General features: G+C 41.5%; 1 protein-coding gene across 2 annotated transcripts in view; it reads left to right on the top strand.

The window, feature by feature from the left end:
* Positions 1–22,904, top strand: part of LOC134567960 (putative ferric-chelate reductase 1) — a 74,727-nt gene extending 51,823 nt beyond the window's left edge. For both annotated transcript variants that reach the window (XM_063426137.1, XM_063426138.1), the window contains 6 exons: positions 1,323–1,409; positions 14,531–14,628; positions 15,903–15,961; positions 17,058–17,192; positions 19,997–20,034; positions 22,665–22,904. In XM_063426137.1, the coding sequence (XP_063282207.1) occupies positions 1,323–1,409; positions 14,531–14,628; positions 15,903–15,961; positions 17,058–17,192; positions 19,997–20,034; positions 22,665–22,754 (507 nt within the window). In that variant the 3' untranslated portion in view covers positions 22,755–22,904. The remainder of the gene's footprint in view (positions 1–1,322; positions 1,410–14,530; positions 14,629–15,902; positions 15,962–17,057; positions 17,193–19,996; positions 20,035–22,664) is intronic.
* The last annotated feature ends 725 nt before the right edge of the window (positions 22,905–23,629 follow it).

The raw sequence follows: 23,629 nt of genomic DNA, 5'->3' as shown, positions 1-23,629 counted from the left end.
TACTTTATTGCAAAAAGTGCACAAATAAAAGTAAATATAAGTATAAAACACAGAGCCTTATGGTAAAGGTAAGTGGTAAAAAAGTCTTCTAATGTAGCAAAACGCGTTTCGCCTCTCTCAGAGGCTTCCTCAGTTGCTGTAAGTCTTCTTCTGTAGCTGTCCGTTTTTATATATTTCATATTTCGCACCTTTTCCTTCTTTCGGCGTGTGACAGCGGTTACTTCCGCATTCGGCACTTGCGTTCCATCAGTGGAACGCATGATTTCTCTATGGGCGGCACTTCCGGTTTCGGTATTTGCGTTCCAACAGTGGAACGCAAGTGCTGCAATTCCGTTTCTCGGTTAGTAAAGAGTATTCTGGTGTTCCTTTTTACTCTTATTCAAGTCCACACAAATATTAAATAAAGTCTTATAGTCTAAAAGTTAGTTAAAAGGTACCTAAAAGATGTAGCAAATAGGGGAATACAACAGGCATTTGAAAGAGAAAAAAAGGGGGTTAAGAGCAAATAATGATATACTTGAAATCTTATTAGAGGGAAGAGTTAATAGTGACACTTACTTAATATATAATATACAAAAAAGGATGGCACATGGTATATATATAAATCTTAAAACATTGAATAAATGAATTTAAAATGTATATATAGAAAACATATGGGAATTGTACCAACATATGGATGCATAGGAAGAAATGGAAAAAAGGCAAAAAACTATTAAAAAAAAAAAAGGGGGGGGGGTATTCAGAATATGTATATCTCCATTCCCCAAATCAAGATTTTAAAAATGGCAAACTTCAAAATCTGAGTTATATCCACCTTGGAGAGGACATTGGATTTTTCGCCATTTCCTGACAGCACAAAGAAGGCAGTGGGAACCTACTTTTCCACAACGCTGGAACATTGAGCCTTAATTATAGGCTCTCATCTTGTGAGTGATATTCCATCTATTTCTTTCACTTACTTATATTATTCAGATATATTGCACTATTATGTGTTTATATTCTGTTTCACCTCTAGGAATTTAACTCTACTTATTGTTATAACAAGAAGATACTCCGCCTTATACCGTATGTAATTTCTGTTTTATGTGAGGGTAAAGGGAAACTCACAAAGGTGTACTAGAGCATCTCTTGTTATTTATTGTGTACCCCACTGGCAATACTGTACTTTCCTTTTTGCTTTCTACATGCAAATATGTCTTCCTCTTTAATTTTACAAGTGATCATTTCCATAATTAAGTTATGCAATAGGGTGCCGTAGTATAGATTTGATACAGTCACGTTAGATCTGTAGCCATCTGATCCTATTTTTTTTCTTTAAACAGGCTCACATGTTTTTAATGGTTCTGACTGTGGCTGCAACAATAACATCCTTTGTGTTAGCATTTGTAAACGCTATGGGATGGGCCTATGTAAGTATATCAACCAGTGGAAATAAATGTCTGAAACTGTATCATACTTAACTGTCTGGCTTACACAGCACCTCAATGACAACAATACCGTCTGTGACAACTGTAGATAGGTAGGATAAAGCATTCTCACTTTTATGAAGATGATTTACTGGAAGATAATCTTCTTGTGTTGCGATATAGTCATATTCATTAGCCCTGTAAAATAATACTGCAGGTTTTAGTAAAATCTAAATTCCATGGCATTTCACTATAGCTTTATTTTCTTAACAGTGAGGTAAAAAACAGTTTACAAAACTGAAATTAAAATTGATGAGTTGGAAAGCAATTTCTAATTCTGCAGAGGTTGTTTTTTGCCTAAATAAAGTTATTTTAAAATCTTTTAAAAGATTTTTTATTGCTTTTAGTGAACAGTAAGTAAGTATTTCTATCAAGAGTAGCAGCCACCACACTTTCCCTTCATAGATGCCCAGTTTTTTACTACTAATACGCTACATTTTATACTAGTTGCACTAGCACTAGCGATGTACCGAACTGTTCGCTAGCGAATAGTTCCCGGCGAACATAGCGTGTTCGCGTTCGCCACTGCGGGCGAACACATGCGCAGTTCGATCCGCCCCCTATTCGTCATCATTGAGCAAACTTTGACCCTGTTCCTCACAGTCAGCAGACACATTCCAGCCAATCAGCAGCAGACCCTCCCTTCCAGACCCTCCCACCTCCCTCCCAGCATCCATTTTAGATTCATTCTGAAGCTGCATGCTTAGTGAGAGGAGGGAAAGTGTAGCTGCTGCTCATTAGATAGGGAAATTGATAGCTAGGCTAGGGTATTCAGTGTCCACTACAGTCCTGTAATCAACAGTCATCTGATCTCTGCTGTAAGGACAGCACCCCAAAAAGCCCATTTTAGGGCTAGAACATCAGTCTGTTTTTTCTTTCTGTGTAATGTAATTGCAGTTGCCTGCCTGCCTGCCAGCTTCTGTGTCAGGCTCACAGTGGATACTGTGCCCATTTGCCCAGTGCCACCACTCATATCTGGTGTCACAATAGGTTAAGCTTGACATTTAAAAAGAAAAACATGTTTTTCACTGTAATAGATTGAATAGCAGTTACTTGCCTGCCAGCTTCTGTGTCAGGCTCCCAGTGGATACTGTGCCCATTTGCCCAGTGCCACCACTCATATCTTGTCTCACAATAGCTTAAGCTTGACATTTAAAAATATTTTTTTTTCACTGTCATAGATTGAATAGCAGTTAGTTGTCTGCAAGCGTCTGGGTGTCAGGCCTTCAGCGTGTACTCTGCCAACCTCTGCCAGTGTACTTTGCCACTCATATCTGGTGTCTCTATAGCGTGCTTTTATAAAGAAAAAAAGTTTTTCAGTGTAAGCTAATAGCAGTCAGTGTCCTTAAAGCGGGTGTCAGGCCTTCAGCGTGTGCTCTGCCAACCTCAGCAAGTGTACTTTGCCACTCATATCTGGTGTCTCTATAGCGTGCTTTTACAAAGAAAAAAAAGTTTTTCAGTGTAAGCTAACAGCAGTCAGTGTCCTTAAAGCGGGTGTCAGGCCTTCAGCGTGTGCTCTGCCAACCTCAGCAAGTGTACTTTGCCACTCATATCTGGTGTCTCTATAGCGTGCCTTTACAAAGAAAAAAAAGTTTTTCAGTGTAAGCTAATAGCAGTCAGTGTCCTTAAAGCGGGTGTCAGGCCTTCAGCGTGTGCTCTGCCAACCTCAGCAAGTGTACTTTGCCACTCATATCTTGTGTCTCTATAGCGTGCCTTTACAGAGAAAAAAAGATTTTCACTGTAAGCTAATAGCAGTCAGTGTCCTTAAAGCGGGTGTCAGGGCTTCAGCGTGTGCTCTGCCAACCTCAGCAAGTGTACTTTGCCACTCATATCTGGTGTCTCTATAGCATGCTTTTACAAAGAAAAAAAGTCTTTCAGTGTAAGCTAATAGCAGTCAGTGTCCTTAAAGCCGGTGTCAGGCCTTCAGCGTGTGCTCTACCAACCTCAGCAAGTGTACTTTGCCACTCATATCTGGTGTCTCTATAGTAGCTTGCACGCATAGTACCACTAATCCCCCAAAAAATGACAGGCAGAGGCAGGCCACCCCGCAGGGGCCATCGTGGTCGTGGTGCTGTGATTCCCTTTGGCCCTAGAATAATGCCCAGTTTTCACAGGCCACGTACCCAAAACTTGAAAAGTTCTGAGGACATAGTTGACTGGCAAACACAGGACACCCAATCTTCTACAGCTTCCGCTCGGAACCTTGACGCACCATCCTCCTCCAGCTTAGCTTCGGGCACCTCTCAAGATACCACTCACCTGCCTGCCGCCACCGCCAACACTAGCACCACAGCTGCTTCACTTGGTATGTCAGAGGAGTTATTCACACATCCGTTTGAAGAAATGAGTGATGCGCAACCATTATTGCCAGAGGATGTAGATAACAGGGATATGTCTCAGGCAGGCAGCATTACACACATGGACGTACGGTGTGATGATGATGATGATGTTGTACCCGCTGCTGCTTCCTTTGCTGAGTTGTCAGATACAAGTGAAGCGGTTGATGATGACGATGCGTCCATGGATGTCACGTGGGTGCCCGCTCGGCAAGAAGAAGAACAGGATGAAAGTTCAGATGGGGAGACAGAGAGGAGGAGGAGGAGACAAGTTGGAAGCAGGGGGAGGTCGTTGCAAGGAGCTAGTGGCACAGTCAGACAGCATGCATCGGCACCCGGGGTCAGCCCGACAGCACGCCAATCAACGCATGCTGTGTCCACCACCAGAATGCCGTCATTGCAGAGCTCAGCAGTGTGGAATTTTTTTTGTGTGTCTGCCTCTGACAACAGCGATGCCATTTGCAACCTGTGCCAAAAGAAACTGAGTCATGGGAAGTCCAACACCCACCTAGGTACAACTGCTTTACGTAGGCACATGATCGCACATCACAAACGCCTATGGGATCAACACATGAGTACAAGCAGCACGCAAACTCTAAGCCGCCATCCTCCTCCTGGTCCAGCATCTTCAGCCACGTTAACCACTGCTGTCCTCCTTGCCCCCTCTCAACCATCCGCCACTCCGTCTCCCACCTTGAGCAGTTCCCGCTCATCTGCCCACAGTCATGTGTCTGTCAAGGACATGTTTGAGCGTAAGAAGCCAATGTCAGAAAGTCACCCCCTTGCCCAGCGTCTGACAGCTGGCTTGTCCGAACTATTAGCCCTCCAGCTTTTACCATACAAGCTGGTGGAGTCTGAGGCGTTCAAAAAATTTGTAGCTATTGGGACACCGCAGTGGAAGGTACCCGGCCGAAATTTCTTTTCACAAAAGGCAATCCCCCACCTGTACTCGATTGTGCAAAAGGAAGTAATGGCATGTCTGGCACACAGTGTTGGGGCAAGGGTCCATCTGACCACTGATACCTGGTCTGCAAAGCATGGTCAGGGCAGGTATATCACCTACACTGCGCATTGGGTAAACCTGCTGACGGCTGCCAAGCATGGAATGCATGGCTCTGCAGAGGAGTTGGTGACACCGCCATGACTTGCAGGCAGGCCTGCTGCCACCTCCTCTACTCCTCCTACTCCATCCTCTTCCATAACCTCCTCAGCTGAGTCCTCTTCTGCTGCTGCATCTTGCTCCACATCAACGGCACCCCCCCCCAGCTCCCCAGGTACTATTCCACATCCCGGATACGGCAGTGTCATGCCGTCTTGGGTTTGACTTGCTTGAAAGCAGAGAGTCACACCGGACAAGCACTCCTGTCCGCCCTGAACGCACAGGTGGAAAAGTGGCTGACTCCGCAGCAACTGGATATCGGCAAAGTGGTTTATGACAACGGAAAAAATTTGTCGGCTGCATTGAAGTTGGGCAAGTTGACACATGTGCCGTGCATGGCACATGTGTGTAATCTGATCGTACAACGCTTTGCGCATAAGTACACAGGCTTACAGGACGTCCTGAAGCAGGCCAGGAAGGTGTGTGGCCATTTCAGGCGTTCCTACACGGCCATGGCGCACTTTGCCGATATCCAGCGGCGAAACAACATGCCAGTGAGGCGCTTGATTTGCGACAGCCCGACACGTTGGAATTCAACACTCCTAATGTTCGACCGCCTGCTCCAACAAGAAAAAGCTGTTAATGAATATTTATATGACCGGGGTGCTAGGACAGCCTCTGGGGAGCTGGGATTTTATTTGCCACGTTACTGGACGCTCATGCGCAATGCCTGTAGGCTCATGCGTCCTTTTGAGGAGGTGACAAACCTAGTCAGTCGCACCAAAAGCACCATCAGCGACATCATACCATTTGTTTTCTTCCTGGAGCATGCCCTGCCAAGAGTGCTGGATCAGGCCGTAGATGAGCGTGAAGAGGAAGAGGAAGAGTTGTGGTCACCACAGTGGCGGATCCAGAGCCTGATCTCGGGAGGGGCACTTGTAGATTATTTAAAGAAATAATCCAGACACAATAACCACTACAGCTCAGTGTAGTGGTTATGGTGTCTATAGTGCCGGGACCCCCTCCCAGAGTAAGTAGTCAAACCGTTTAAGAACAGTTTGACAACTTACCTGAAGTCTGCTGGGAAATGGGGCTGTAGTAGTGCATTGGAGCAGTAGTGTGTGTGAGTGGTGCAATGTGTAAGGGGTGCAGTGTGTGTGTGAGGGGGACAGTGTGTGAGCGTGTGTGAGAGCGGCAGTGTATGTCAGGGATGCAGTGTATGTGTGGGACAGTATGTGTGTGTAACAGTTGCAGTGTGTGTGTGTGAGTATTGCAGTGTATGTGTGAGTGTGGGCAATGTGTGTATATGGGGCGGCAGTGTGTGTGTATGAGGGGGCAGTATGGGGGGCAGTACAGGTCTATGGGGGTCAGTGTGTGTGTATGAGGGGGCAGTATGGGGGCAGTACAGGTCTATGGGGGTCAGTGTGTGTGTATGGGGGCCAGTGTGTGTGTATGGGGGCAGTATGGGGGGCAGTGTGTGTGTATGGGGGGCAGTATGGGTGTATGGGGGGCAGTATGGGTGTAGGGGGGGCAGTATGGGTGTATGGGGGCAGTGTGGGTGTATGGGGGGCAGTGTGGGTGTATGGGGGCAGTATGGGGGTCAGTGTGTGTGTATGTGGGTCAGTGTGTGTGTATGTGGGTCAGTGTGTGTGTATGGGGGGCAGTGTGCGTGTATGGGGGGCAGTGTGTGTGTATGGGGGGCAGTGTGGGTGTATGGGGGGCAGTATGTGTGTAATGGGGGGCAGTGTGTGTGTAATGGGGGGCAGTGTGTGTGATATAAGGGTATGGGGTCTTTTTTTTATATATATATTTATTTTTTATTTAAGTAAATATTCTATGTCCCCCCTCCCTTCTTACCTTTACTGGGGGAGGGGGGACATTTCCCTGGTGGTCCGGTGGGCGATTCATTGGTGGTCCCAGTGGGGAGAGTGAACTCTAGCCCACACTCCCGGGCTAGAGTTCTCTCTCGCGAGATTTGGAGCGTTGCCGTGGTAACCGCGGCAACGCTCCAAATCTCGCGAGAGGAGGACCCGGAGGAGCTGCAGCCTGACCTCCGGGTCCTCCCTCTAACTCCCTCCCTCCCCCGCCGGCCGCCAGCACAGTGCCTGCGGACCGGGGAGGGAGATCTGTGATCTCCCCTCCGGTCCGCACGCACATTTAAGGGCTGGCAGGGGAGGGAGAGGGAGACCGTCGGTATTCTCGGGGGGTGCAATTGCCCCGTTGCCCCCCCCCTGGATCCGCCACTGGGTCACCATCACCACCAGAAACAGCCTTATCAGCATCGCTTGCTGGACCTGCGGCAACGCTGGAAGAGGATTGTGAGGAAGAGGAGTCAGAGGAGCAATGTGGTTTTGACGAGGAGGAGGAAGACCAACCACAACAGGCATCCCAGGGTGCTCGTTGTCACCTATCTGGTACCCATGGTGTTGTACGTGGCTGGGGGTAAGAACATACCTTCATTGACATCACTGAGGAGGAGGAACGGGAAATAAGTAGCTCGGCATCCAACCTTGTGCAAATGGGGTCTTTCATGCTGTCGTGCCTGTTGAGGGACCCTCGTATAAAAAGGCTGAAGGAGAACGACCTGTACTGGGTATCCACGCTACTAGACCTCCGGTATAAGCAGAAAGTGGCAGAAATGTTACCGAATTACAACAAGTCGGAAAGGATGCAGCATTTGCAAAATAAATTTAAAAGTATGCTTTACACAGCGTATAAGGGTGATGTCACAGCACAATGGGAATCTAACATGGGAAGAGGTGGATGTCATCCTCCTCCTCCTCCCACGACCACGCCGGCAAGGACAGGACGCTTTAAAGACGTGTTGTTGATGGAGGACATGCAGAGCTTTTTAAGTCCTACGCATTGCCACAGCCCTTCGGGATCCACCCTCAGAGAACGAATCGACCGACAGGTAGCAGACTACCTCGCCTTAACTGCAGATATCGACACTCTGAGGAGTGATAAACCCCTTGACTACTGGGTGTGCAGGCTTGACCTGTGGCCTGAGCTATCCCAATTTGCGATAGAACTTCTGGCCTGCCCCGCTTCAAGTGTCCTGTCAGAAAGGACCTTCAGTGCAGCAGGAGGTATTGTCACTGAGAAGAGAAGTAACAAAAAAAAAGGTCAAAAAAGTCTAGATTACCTCACCTTTATTAAGATGAATGAGGGATGGATCCCGAAGGGACTGACACTGGGCGACACATTCGACTAAAAAAGGCCTGATGAGATGAGCTGCCTTGGGCTAAAAATGGTCCACACGCTGCTGTATTTTAGCTCTGAATGCCGGTTGACTTGCGTGACTTATCCGCCACCAACTAGGGTACAAGCCGTAATGTTTTAGGGCACTTTCTGCCTGTGAAACAAACATCAATTTTTATGGCCGCTGCTACAGCAGCGGCTGCAACAATACCTAATTTTTCAGGCATGTGTACATGCCTAATTTTTCGGCCCACTGGTGCAGCACTGTGGCTTCAAAAACCAAACCAAAAAAAAGGCACATAGTGACCCTATGTAGGGGGAACAGTCCCTATTCTGCTCTGTGTCTTTGTGTATCAGGGATTTGACTATTTTTATTCATATTCAAAAATTACAATTCCAGGAATAATTTAACAAACATTTACAAGAACATGTTATTTGGTATCGGACAATAATGATTTCCTTCAGAAACAGCTTTCTCATGATAGGATACACCGATATTGCCTTATGCTGACTTTGTTTCATATATAATCTATACAATACACATACAGATGCATGTGTACAGAACTGTAAGTCATTGATATATCCAAAAAGGACATTTGGAACAAAACTAAGTAAAATATGACAGATGTATTAAAATTTAGTCAATTGAAAGAATGACAAATATTTATATATTAAAAGCAGTTTTAGTTCTAAATTTATACCTCCACTCCAAACACTAAGCCAATTAAGATAGAAATGTTCAAATTGTACATAAAGTTGTTTTACAACTAAAGGCAGTATTTAAATTTACCAGTTTAGTCAACATAAGTTGTGAGCAGTCCTTGTATCATGAGCAATATTTTCCTAGCATGGTAGACAGAGTGGATGGACTGAGCAAAAAAAATATTAAACAATACAAAACCTGTACCAGCACGGAGTACTAATATAGGCTGAACATGGATAAAACAAACAAAAAAAATTAAAAGGTTACTCACATAAGTCTTCACAGAAAGATCATATCCCAATAAAAATGGCAAATGTTTGAAGTTAATTTGAAAGCACACTAATAATCAGCCCATTATCGAACTAGTTTCATACATTTTAACATAAGTGAATCTTTATGTACAGCTGTATCTGAATTTATACTGAGCCAATTTACAATAGAAACATATTTACAGCTACCAGAAACTGCCATAGGTGGAAGGCACGCAAGTCTCTCTGGCAGTGGAGGGATTATGCAGACATTTTCGTTAAATACAACGTTTATGTATTTTGCGCTTTAGAGGTGTTACCTGTAATTCACAATTTGTAATTTTCCCATCAAAACAAAAAATATTGCCAAAGCTGATACAATCCAAGCAATGCTGACACATCATTCTTAAAAAAGCAAAAAAAAAAAAGGAAATAACAAAATTGCTCCTTTTAACAGAACATTTGTGCTAATGCACATCATAGAAACAACTTGAACCTCTTTAACCCCTTAAGGACCAAACGTATGGAATAAAATGGAATCATGACATGTCACACATGTCATATGTTAAAGCCACAAACTTTAGACAAAAAATACGTACACACAATGTGTAAGGGTTTGAAAGAAAATTCTGAATCCTTACATGTTTACTTTATCGTTTGTTTGATTTTTGTGAACCATATATAAACTACAAGCAGCGTGAAAACTATAAAAACTCAAGTGGCCATGCTGATCAAATTAAATAGTATGCTTTACACAGCGTATAAGGGTGATGTCACAGCACAACGGGAATGTAACAGGGGAAGAGGTGAAAGTCATCCTCCTCCTCCCACGACCACACCATATCTGCCAAGTGACCCTATGTAGGGGGAACAGTCCCTATTCTGCTCTGTGTCAGTGTGTATCAGGGATCCTTAGGACAGGTGTCAATCCATATCTGGCAAGTGACCCTATGTAGGGGGAACAGTCTCTATTCTGCTCTGTCAGTGTGTATCAGGAATCCTTAGGACAGGTGTCAATCCATATCTGCCAAGTGACCCTATGTAGGGGGAACAGTCCCTATTCTGCTCTGTGTCAGTGTGTATCAGGAATCCTTAGGACAGGTGTCAATGCATATCTGCCAAGTGACCCTATGTAGGGGGAACAGTCCCTATTCTGCTCTGTGTCAGTGTGTATCAGGGATCCTTAGGACAGGTGTCAATCCATATCTGCCAAGTGACCCTATGTAGGGGGAACAGTCTCTATTCTGCTCTGTGTCAGTGTGTATCAGGGATCCTTAGGATAGGTGTCAATCCATATCTGCCTAGTCACCCTATGTAGGGGGAACAGTCTCTATTCTGTTCTGTGTCAGTGTGTATCAGGGATCCTTAAGGCAGGTATCAATCCATATCTGCCAAGTGACCCTATGTAGAGGGAACAGTCCCTATTCTGCTCTGTGTGAGGAGGAGGAACGGGAAATGAGTAGCTCGGCATCCAACCTTGTGCAAATGGGGTCTTTCATGCTGTCGTGCCTGTTGAGGGACCCTCATATCAAAAGGCTGAAGGAGAACGACCTGTACTGGGTGTCCACGCTACTAGATCCCCGGTATAAGCAGACAGTGGCGGAAATGTTACCGAATTACAAGTCGGAAAGGATGCAGCATTTGCAAAATAAATTAAAAAGTATGCTTTACACAGCGTATAAGGGTGATGTCACAGCACAACGGGAATCTAACATGGGAAGAGGTGAAAGTCATCCTCCTCCTGCCACGACCACGCCATATCTGCCAAGCGACCCTATGTAGGGGGAACAGTCCCTATTCTGCTCTGTGTCAGTGTGTATCAGGGATCCTTAGGATATGTGTCAATCCATATCTGCCAAGTGACCCTATGTAGGGGGAACAGTCCCTATTCTGCTCTGTGTCAGTGTGTATCAGGTTCTCTGAGGACAGGTGTCAATCCATATGTCAAGGTGTCAATCCATATCCATTGTGATTTAGGAATGTTAGGTGATTTCTGCCCTTTATGGATTAAAACCAGACTCTGCATCAACTGTGTAATTTTCCATGGGAGTTTTGCCATGGATCCCCCTCCAGCATGCCACAGTCCAGGTGTTTATCCCCTTGAAACAACTTTTCCATCACTTTTGTGGCCAGAAAGAGTCCCTGTGGGTTTTAAAATTCGTCTGCCCATTGAAGTCAATGGCGGTTCGATCGGTTCGCCGGTTATTAGCATGTCAGTGGTGTGCACAGTATATACTTCGAACCCTGTGTATATAAAGGTTAAATTTAATTTTCAAATCTAAATTTAACCCCTTAAGACTGCAGCCAAATGTACAAGTTGTGAGCCAAAAAAAACGTAAACAAAACCTGGCATTTGCGCTATATGTCTGTCCAACCATAATTCACCTCTTTCATATTAAATGCACCCACACTTATTATATATTATTTTATTCAGGGGGAAACAGGGCTTTCATTTAACATCAAATATTTAGGCATGGAACATAATTTAATATGAAAAGAATAAGATTTTTTTTAATTTTTTTAGTTCTACGTGATATTCTAACTGTGAATGTCAAAATACTGTTTGCTTTTACTGCAATACAATACACATATTTGTATTCAGCGATGTCTCACGTGTAAAACATTACCCCCTATGTACAGGTTTTATGGTGTTTTGGGAAGTTACAGGGTCAAATATAGCATGTTACATATTTCAGTTTTTTCACATTGAAATTCGCCAGATTGGTTACGTTGCCTTTGAGACCATATGGTAGCCCAGAAAAGAGAATTACCCCCATGATGGCAAACCATTTGCAAAAGTAGACAACCTAAGGTATTGCAAATGGAGTATGTCCAGTCTTTTTTAGTAGCCACTTGGTCACAAACACTGGCCAAAGTTAGTGTTAATATTTGAAGATGCAAAAAACTAATTTGAACGCAAATTTTGGCCAGTGTTTGTGACTAAGTGGCTACTAAAAAAACTGAACATACCCTATTTGCAATACCCTGGGTTGTCTACTATTGCAAATGGTATGCCATCATGGGGATAATTTTCATTCCTGGGCTACCATACGGTCTCAAAGGCAACCTGGCGAATTTTAATGTGAAAAAACTGAAACGCAAACCTTATATTTGACTCTGTAACTTTTGAAAACACCATAAAACCTGTACATGAGGGGTACTGTTATACCCAGGAGACTTCGCTGAACACAAATATTAGTGTTTCAAAACAGTAAAACGTATCACACCAATTATATCGTCAGTGTAAGTGCCATTTGTGTGTGAAAAATGCAAAAAATGTCACTGTCACTGACGATATCGTCGTTGTAATATATTTTACTGTATTTACACTAATATTATTTACACTAATATTTGTGTTCAGCGAAGTCTTCCGAGTAAAACAGTACCCTCATGTACAGGTTTCATGGTGTCTTGGAAAGTTACAGGGTTAAATATAGTGCTAGAAAATGTAATTCCCTGAACTTTCGGCCTGGGTTGTCAGGCAGGTCCTGCAAATTGTAATTAATAAAATTACCTAATTATGTAAAATTATTACATAAATATATGCGTAGAATTATTATATATATATGTGTGTATATATATATATATATGTATATAATTTTTTAAAATTATTTTTATTTATATATAGGTATATATATAGTGATATATACGTATATACTTATGTATATAGATATATATATATTATTTCGTTCTACATGTATTTTGATCTCAATATATATATATATTAATTTTCAAATACAGTTAGAACGAAATTACGCATGTTTATATATTTTTTATCTATTTATTTTTTTATTATTTTTTAATTTTATTTTTTAACGTATTTAAATATTTATTTATTTTTTATTATATATAAATATATATAATGAAAATGATATATATATTTAATCAATATCATTGTACGTGTATTTTGATATTAATATATATATATATATATATATATATATATAATTATGTATATATTAATATTAAAATACACATAGACAGTGTATGTATATTTATGTGTATGTTTGTATATGTGTATATATATACTTAGATCATATATATATAATAAATATATATATGATCTAAGTATATATAATCTTATTTTTACACTGTTTTAACTGATTTCATTTTATTTTCAGACAGCAGGGGGAGTACCTGTCAGGCACTCCCCCTGCTGGCACTGCCTTGGACGGTTATGCCGTCCATGTGATCGCGGGGTCCTCGCAAGGACCTCGCGATCACATGGCTCTGGGCGGCCGAAGAGGACGGAGGGGGACTCCCTTGGCTCCCAGGTAAGTCCCCCATACCACGATCGCCGGCGTGGGATCGCCGGCGACCGGGTAAGTACATAAGATCGCAGGACGTTCTATGCCGTCCTGCGGATTTTAGACCCAATAAAATGGGGACGGCATAGAACGTCCTGCGGTCTTAAGGGGTTAACCTTTTAGATATCAACACTGAACAAAATTATAAACACAACACTTTTGTTTTTGCTACCATTTTTCATGAGCTGAACTCAAAGATCTAAGACTTCTTCTATGTACACAAAAGGCCTATTTCTCTCAAATATTGTTCACATATCTGTCTAAATCTGTGTTAGTGAGCACTTCTCCTGAGGCCGGTTGAATGTACTGCCAAATTCTCTGAAACGTCTTTGGAGATGGCTTATGGTAGAAAAATTAACATTCAATTCACGGTCAACAGTTTTGGTGGACATTCCTACAGTCAGCACGCCAATTGCATGCTCCCTCAAAACTTGCGACATCTGTGGCATTGTGCTATGTGATAAAACTGCACATTTTAGAGTGGCCTTTTATTGTGGCCAGCCTAAGGCACACCTTTGCAATAATCATGCTGTCGTATTAACATCTTGATAGGCAACACCTGTGAGGTGGATGGATTATCTCGGCAAAGGAGAGGTGCTCACTAACACAGATTTAGACAGATTTGTGAACAATATTTGAGAGAAATAGGTCTTTTGTGTACATAGAAAAAATCTTTGAGTTCAACTCATGAAAAATGAGGGCAAAAATAAAAGTGTTGCGTTTAAAATTTTGTTCAGTGTATATTACTTTCTGCTTCAGCACAGGTCTTCAGCTGGTGGAGAAATAAATTTCTCTGCCAGGGCTCTGGTAACTCCCTCTGCCTTCTGCAGAAGGATTGAAAATGCTGCATCTCTTTTTCCTACATTAGTATACAAGAGTTAATATAACAAAATAAAGGTTGCAGTCGGTGAAGATGGTGAATGGAACTTCTAGGTAGGTTGCCCTGCATTATTCAGATTCCTCGAAAGCTATTAAACTTGCTGTAGGTGGGCATTATGTCTCCATTCAGACATTATTTTAACACCCTGTATGTATTTTTGGGAAACTAACAATCATCTTTTCATTTCTATAGATCGATCAATTCTCTTGTGCAAGCTGGAGCTATTGTATATTTATATCATTGCTACTTTTATTTATATTCGACTTTATATGTTTTCCTTTCCAACAAAGGGAGCCAATAGTCATTCCATCATTGGATGCATTGTGATGATTCTTACTTTCTTCCAACCAATCATTGGCATCTTCAGACCGTCTCCTCAGAGCAACTGGTTAGTTCTAAACAAAACACATTTCTCGATATGCACTGCTGGATATATATTACTTAACTGTGGTTTAGTCTTTTTGTCCTTAAAGGAATATTGACCTTTTGTTTTAGACAATATTTTCAGTAGCTTCCCATGTAGGGTTGACTTCTGTATCTATTTTACAGCCTCACTAACTGTGAATTTAGATGAGGGATTTTCTTTGATTAAGGTGTAGTTTAGATTTGTATGGTACTGATACATTAAGTTTATTTTATCTCTTAAAATAGTCCTCCGAGTCGCTCAAAAATATGAACTGAAACACGTCTAGTGTTCTCACATGATCCTGTTCCGTGTAACTCACTTTAAAGCTTGAGCACTTTAACAAAAATACATTGACCGTACTTGGTAAGGTTGCTTATTCCAACGCAGCAAGATAGTTGGTTATAATGAAAAGTATGAAAAAAAAAAGATCTCAGGCACTCACTGTGACAGGATCTAAGCAGATGGGATAGTGCCAGGAAAACAAAGTAGTACTAGTACCCCCCCAAGTCCCCACACCACCTCCTTTAACTCCTCTTCCCCCTCTCCCCTCCCCTCCCCAGAGATTCCAGAGCCATTGTCCATCAGTTCTGGTTCAGGCTGCATCCCTGCTCCTCCCCAATCGACATCAGCCGGTGGGGGAGACCAAATGCGCATGCGCAGCAATTGCCGTGCTCGCATTAGTACTTCTCCCATAGGAAAGCATGTATAATGTTATGGTTTCTTATGGGGTTTCACATGATGCTGGATGTCTTCCTCATGCATAGTCAAGCTTGGTCAGCAAAGTCGACTAAAGACCAAGAAGTCCCTCTAGAGGCGGAGTTAACCCTCAAAGGAAATTATTTATTAAAAACTGCAATAATTACCTTTGCACGGTTAAGGGATCTGGGACTATGCACCCAGTCCACTTTAATAAGCTGGAGTGGTATGGGTGCCTATAGTGACCCTTTGACAGTAAAAAAAAAAATGTGTTTCAAGTGAAATCTCTAAAGCCAAACTCTACATTTATAAAATTCAGATAAATGTCTACTTTAATTATTTTCCCATTTGGCTGTTCCATTTTGATATGTCAAATTATCCCTATTTTGCTTCATGACTAGTGTACAATGTAAGAGAGAAAAGGCATTTGCTAAAGACAAAAAACAAAACATACATTGCGATAGTTTTTTCAGATGACGTAAAGTGTTTGGTTTTTTTCTCTATATTTTGATATCTATTTCCATGGAATATTATTAAGTCATGCATTGTTCTTCGCACAGGAGATACATCTTCAACTGGTTTCATGCCCTCAATGCCTTTGTGATCTATGTCCTGGCAGGTCAGTTGGTTTTATTTAATGATTTAAAAGGCTCGATAACAAATCTAAATTTTGTTATTTGATTTTCAATTGTTCAAGGACTTTTACTTTTTAAGCCAAGTCTTGAGATTGTTGACTTCCCTTAGCTTCCATATTTAAGTATACTTTAACCCCTTAAGGACCAAACTTCTGGAATAAAAGGGAATCAAGACATGTCACACATGTCATGTGTCCTTAAGGGGTTAAACACTTTCTTGTTTACCTTTTAATTATGCATTTTCTGCTCCAGTAGAAGGCAAACAGAGACATTTATGTTTTCCTGTTTTAGGTAATACAAGCAACAACAATTTAAACTCCAAAGGCATTCAGATTTTGCCATGAATCAGTGAGACCAATGTAACATATTTTAAATGTAATCTTAAAAGGACATCCCAGACCCATAAATCACTGTAGCTTGTAGACCAGTTTAAAATAGCTGCTTTGTCCCTCCTCAATCTCCCATCAGCCCTTGCTATTGTCTGACCCCACCCTTCCTTGTACTATAGTGCTTTATACACCATTGTATGTAAATTAGGCTGTTGGGGGCTTAAATGTGCTATGTGTATTAAAGCTAATTGCTGTTTTAACCTTCACCAAGTGTTGTCTGGTGTTTGGTCCATGGTGGAAAAGGCCCTCAGTGATCCCAGTCAAGCCTCGGCGACTGGGTCTGAAGTGCTCCAGGGTCCCTGATAGCTACAAGGAAGCGGACTTGGCGAAGGTACATGGGTTGGAGTACTGGATGTACATGTATTTGGGCAATGGACTGTCCCTTTAATAATAAGCAACATTGGTTAAGGTACCAGCTTAATATATTGGCTCCCAGAAATATATTATTCAATCTTAAAGACAGAATTTACACTCGCAAACAGTGAGAATGCAAGTGAAACTTTTTTGAGTCATACTGTTAAATATACCTATATTTTAAGTTTCTTTGCCATGGATCAGTAAGAACAATGGGCCTTTTCCACAATGGACCAAATACCAGACAACACTTGGTGAAGGTTAAAACAGCAATTAACTTTAATAAACATAGCACACATATAGGTCTACTGAACTATTTCTGAATTATCTCTTGCAGTGGCTAACCTGTTCCTCGGACTGCAATTAATAAATGGCAACTCTGGCTGGATGGTTAAGGTGATGGGAGGCTTTTTGGGCTGGGTTGCTCTAAATGTCATTTTCTTCGAGATCAACGCATTTTTGGCACGGAAAGGTAATCTTGAAACAATTAATCATACATTCTAAGGGGTCTTAGTTAATGAAAAACATGAGGATAAGAGAAAAATAAAAGCCATTTTTACAAAGCACGCAGTCATGTTATTACAGAAAGGAAGTTGTGGTTAGTTCGAGTGTATATCTTGTTGAGCGTTGCCGTCTAGCTTTGGCACAATATGTCAACATTTTTCAGTTTTAGTAACATATAAAAATAACATAAAAGTAAACAATAACCGTAACAGTGTTCCAATCCAGCTGTGTTGTTTATTCATTGCGGAACTATGCTATGCGTGAGCCTCCCCATGAAGCCCAGCTAGTAAGTATGCCACCTGTCCAGGATGTTGTTATCTCCCTCCGTCCTTCCATCTGGGGCATCTATTCCCTTAAGCACCTCCCTCAGGAGCCCTCCTGTTGGCTGTACGCCCTGCCGCCGCCCGGCCGCCCACGGGAGCATCCACAAGTTTGTGACCCAGCAGGCTGGCGTCCTTCCCCTCCATACCCCTCTATGATACCGTCTTCCTGGGAGATTGGTTGTGTTGATCGCTGAATTGGTCGTTAGGTCCAGAAGGGCTATGATAGAGTCTCTGAAGACCCCTTTCTGTTTCCCCAGTGTGACGGACCTCCTGGCACTCCGCCAATCGATGCTCCTAGTGCTCACCGAGGAATTCCAGCACTCCACCAGATACCATAAGAAGTGTAGTCCCCACGTCCAGCGTTACAGCTTGGCTGGGAACTCGCCGTCCTCCACCCACCCTGGACCCAAGACCAGGATCCAACTTCCAGTGGGAACCTCTCCTACTCCAGAGAGCATAGCAGGGACAGCTCTTAAAAGAGCTAGTGATTATAATCCCAGGGGAGTAAAGTGATATAGCAATCCTCAGGGTAGATACAGACGTTTCCCCCACACATGATATGAGACTCTATGTTGAGGGTAAGCAGGAACAGAATCTTAATGGAGGCACACTGGCCTTTTATGCAAGTTTCCCAACAAGGGTGACATCCAGGTGAACCTTGTTGGGCACAGGGACACAAAGTGTACTAGCCAATAAAAACAATGTGACAATGAATTACACTCCCACATACAGTACACAATCCACTCTGCCTGTGATATAATTAAGGCAGATAATGCATTAACTTAATTATCCCCAGGCAGAAAAAACACACATTTATAAAAAAAAGTACCAAAAGTACCCCAACACAACATATCCCCATAGATTTTACATCCCCTGATAGCTCTGATCTGGGTGAACAACATATCCAAAAATCACCAGATCAGATCAGGGGTTCAGAAATTATATGGAAGTCATATTTTTGCCCAGGTGCAGGCATGGTCCCATGCCCAAAACAGTTTCATAGAACCGCGGCTGGAGGACCAGAAACCACAAGGTTTTCATGACGAAAATAGTTCCAGTGCATTCGCGGCTAAATCCCCCTGAAGTGTATTCACGGTTTTGGTTCATGCGAACAAGATGGTCACTTCGAATGTTCAGGAGTTTGAAGTGCCACTTCGAAAGTTCGAACTGTGGCCATAAAAATCCAAAAAGGCACGTACAGTGATTTAAACCAAGATTTAGCACAGGAGCCATAGTCACATGGTAGGAGGCTGGCAAACAGGCTACTCCAAAAAACAGCGGCGAGGTTAATTTTGCCACACCCAGTATTTAAGCGTGCGGAGGGCATCCAGTGGAGACTGTCCCCTGTGTAGTCATTAGGCTGGGTGTACCCGTATGCGTATCTCCCCTGTGTGGTACGGGTCTGTGACATGAGAGGCCCTCACCTCAGGAGTGAATTGTGATGCAGTACGTGACAGTACGTGCGATACCTTATTAGTTTCGTGATGCCGGTGGGTTGGGGTACTATACCCATAGTCCCCTGAGCTGTAGTGCAAAAGTGAATTATACAGCCTATACTCTGGTGCCCACCTGCTAGTGTTCATATTCCTCCCATAGCTCCCAAACCCTCCGAAAAGTGTTGGTCGTGTTCCTGACTTGTGCCGTTGTGATGAGGTTTTTAACTTGAACTTGACAAACTGCATGAAAAAAAATGGAATAAAATAGCAGAGTTGAAAAAAAAAAAACTTCTTTCTTTATTTAAAAGACCTATTGGGCTTTTCTTTTTGAGATTTACATGCACTCTGTTGCAGAGATATATGTGCAGCTGTAAGACAACTAATAGAAAGAGTACAGTATCAACAGATATAGGTTGATACATTTAGTCACATTTATTTCATTCAGGTTTATTCACCAAACTCCATCTTTTTACAAATGAAATCTGAATGACAACATTGAGGCAAAAAAGTCAAGATGTGTCTGTATCTGGGTTGGAGAATATTTCCAGATCAGCTACTTTTATTTAAATTTTGCTATTTAATTTGCTAAAGTTATGATTTAAATGTATAACCTTCTATTTAATGTTTGATAGAACTATTGGCCTCAGTTTTTTTTCCTGTAATTTGCAAGATACAAATATAATTCATACCTGTCCTTATCTTTTTCAAGTAAGGCTTCTCAGAAGTATCAATGCATTCTAAATTAAACTGAGTCATTTATTGCTGTACATAATTCATTGGTCGACACGTACCACTGAAGAGCCTCTAGGGACCTAGTGATTCAACAACTTTTGTAGATGCAAATGTAATTTTTAGGTGGGCCTTGAAATTGTGAGAATGTAACTTAATCTACAGCAACATAATTTTTCATTTAGAAAATTAGTTATTTTAGGGGTCAGTGACTAATTACAGAAATCAAGAGCAGAAAATGGGCAAACGTTTCTAAGTGACACTCAATGATTTCTCCTTTTCAGATCTGAAGAAAGCAGTGGATAATGACAACCAAATCTCGGTAATACATTTTTTTAAATGTAATTAACAATTAAAACCCTTTACCAACATAAAGGCTGATTTACTATTGTGCAGGCAAAGCAGCGTAAGCTAAAAATTGAATAACCTATACCATCCGCAGAGTCAGGAGGGGAGCACCAGGCCAAGAGCTCCCACCGAGCAGGCAGGGACAATTAGGGACTAGATTGACTGCAGGCAGCCCCAGAGCCTTAGCGGATTACCTGCAATTATTAATATATTCATATAGCGCTATCAAATTACACAGCGCTTTACAATGGGTGGACGAACAGACATGTAGTTGTAGGATCAACACAGTCAGACAAGTGTAGTGGATACAGGAGCTAGTTCACTAAAAAAGGCTTTGGTTAAGATTGACATATAATTCAAGAAATCCAGGATAAATAGCAACACTAGTATATATGGTGTGTATACCTTTAAATCTGCTAAAGACAGAATCAATATTATACTCGCCATGCTATACTTTGTGGGAGAAAGATTTAAACCTCTTGATGTATAGGAGAACAATATGAGGAACTGCTTCCTGTATTATAATAAGATTGGTGTAAAATTAGTGTATAATATCACAGTAATATATGGTGTATACGTCTTTAAATCTGTAGAGACAGAATAAGTGGAGTATATACCAGGTGATATACTTTGTAATACAAAGATGTAAACCTTATAGGATAGAGATACAGTATAAGTAACTGTATTCTATAATGCAATAAAATCAGTAATATCCAGTAAAATCAAATAGATTAAAAAATGATGGATAAAAGTTAAAAATAATACAAAGTTTATTAGACAAAAAGTGACTGTGCCAGAGCATTAGAAATACTAAAATATAAAGAATAAACAATATATATCAATATCAGTCAGGAACGGTTTGCAAGATTGTTACCAGCACATCTGCAGTTGTTATTCCGAGTTTGCCACAGTGACCAATTAGGATGGATATGGATAGTTTGCTGCTGTACAGAAAATCACTATCTGCCGGCCGTTCGTGAGGTTAGTGTGCGTGAGGATCGGTCCTCCGATCTCGGAGTGTTTTTTGCTCGGTAGAGGAAGAAACCCCGTTGCTGGCTCTGCAATCTGCGTCCGTACCCCGCTGGATTTGTTGTAACCAGTGTAGTTGTAACCAGACAAGTTGGACACACAGGAACAGAGGGGTTGAGGGCCCTGCTCAACGAGCTTACATGCTAGAGGGAGTGGGGTAAAATGACACAAAAAGGTAAGGATAGTATTAGACTAGTGACAGTTGCAGAAGAGGAATCAGTCAGGAGCTATTAACAGTTTAATTGCAATAATTGTTATGGGCTGAGGTGCAGTGATACATGTATTTACGAAGGAGCTAGTCTCTGTTTCCCTGTCTGCACAATGTAGTGGATGATGTTGTATACTTAGGGGGTGTGTGGAAATGAAGTTCTATGACTACCCACTTCATCATTAAGGCTTCCTCATGCATTAATGCCACCAAATTAAGTGGCTTACAACATTCTTGTTCAGAGGGCTGGGGAGAGAGAGATGTGGCTGTAGTAAGAGAGAGATGGGGTTTATGTTTGAGACAGATGGATTGGGGAGAGAGAGATGGAGCTGAGGGGAGAGAAGGTAGTGGAACCAGAGGAGAGAGAATCATTTCCAAACTCGCAGACAAATGAGATAAGCCTGTGTTAATTGTTATAAGTCTGCCTCCTCAAAGGGATACCACTAATAAGCTATTGTGAGTTATCAAATGTCAGGATGGAATCTCCCATATACTTTGAACTATTATGCAGTGTTACCAAAATACACAAACACATATTTTGTGATTTGTCACTGTCCTTGATGCTCAGGCAGTATTACAACTGCCAGGCTAAGAGTTGATATTACCTAAGGACAGGGGATACACATTAGTTCTCTTTGAATACAAATGTTTGTTTATGTCTGGTTGTCTAGGTGATATGGGTACATGTAGGGTTAACATAGTAAGCTTTTTCCCATTCATAACACCAGAATTAATGTTTCCCTTTATAACTCGTTCACAATTTTGTTTTACTGTACTTGCTAAAGGCCTGTAATATTTGTCACTGGTGTCTTAGATACCACATAACAACCAGTGTCTTTATACAGTAACTAGGACACTCAATATCTATTGGGATACTAACTAGCAAGGGTTTGGAAGTCCAGTGAAAACTAGATCTCAAGGGAAATCTAATAGGTGGTAATAATGCTCACAATAATGCTCTTGTGAATAGGACATTTTCATTACTTGCTAATTATTTTCTATATTATGTTTATCTTTGTAACATATTTTATAGTTTAAAAATAGGTATACTATATAAAATGGAACTCAACATATCATAATTTGCCATAACATTAGCTAAAAGCAACATTATAAGTAAAATATATTGAAAAGTATAAAACTACTTAGAATTGTGGTAAAATAAATAAATTATATATATATATATTTTTTTTTTTTTTTTTAATATTCAGCACCTTGTCAATATTTACCATGCTTTTCTCCGAGGCTGTAAATTCAACAATTGACTGTTTGTAGAACTCAATATTATTTGTTCGATCTGTTTAGTGGGTATGCCTGCAACTAGTTGTTCATTATTGATACATTACAACTTATTTTGTTTTACATTTTAGGTGAAGTATGAGCTGTTCATTCTCCCCTTCTACATGTGTGGCAACCTGGCGTTCCTCATAGCCCTGCTCGTAGGCATTGGACAATCCTAGGTTTGAATGTCATCAATGAAAGAAACCCTTTACATTTATTTTACCCAGAATCCTTATCTGCACAACACAGAGAATGCAGTCAAACCAAACACTGAGCAGGAAATGAGGATTCTAATAGCCTTTTTTAATAAAATATATATATATATATACACACACCCAAGCTTTAACCACTTAAAAACTTGGATTTTGTATTATATTTTCCTTTTTTAATGTTTCATTGGATATCTGTGTGGCAGGAGCCTTGCTAGTTCTGTGTTACATTCATAAATATTGTTAAGGTTTTCATATAAAATATGTTATTAATATCTTGTGTGTTTTGTATTTGATTGTGGGTTTAGGTTAGCATTTTAAAGTTCTTGCCAACCCACTATTTTAGCATCATGGCCATATTCAATGGATTTATAATTTATCACAAAGATGCATTATAATATGCATTATAATATGTAATTGCTGTTTCTGTGAGTGGTGTCTGTGTTGGCAGTGTTATGGGTATGTGGGAGAGACCAAGTGTTATGTGTGTAGTTGCTGTGTGATGTGTGTGTGGAGAAGACTGTATATGGTAGGTGGAGGCTTAGTGGACAAGTGTGTGGTGGCTGGATTTTGTGTGTGTAAGGGAGTCTGAGTGTGGCTGAGAGTTGTGTGTGCAGTGGAATGATTTTGTTGGGGAAGCACTTCTTTTGTGTTCAAATCCCTTGCAGTTCTCTGTACTTCTCAATTACTCAAAGCGCTGGCTGCAGCACTCTGAGTCTCTAAGAAGCTTTGGGGAACCAAAGGGAGCTACTAAAGTCATCTACACCCAACAGAGGTGCAGAGCACAAACTCCATTAATATAGGAAGGGGGATACAGGGCCAAGCAGGGAGATTTTTTGTTCTCC

The sequence above is a fragment of the Pelobates fuscus genome, chromosome 7 (assembly GCF_036172605.1).
Source record: "Pelobates fuscus isolate aPelFus1 chromosome 7, aPelFus1.pri, whole genome shotgun sequence".
NCBI classification, from domain to species: Eukaryota; Metazoa; Chordata; class Amphibia; order Anura; family Pelobatidae; genus Pelobates; species Pelobates fuscus.
This window is presented reverse-complemented; position numbering and strand designations above follow the sequence as displayed.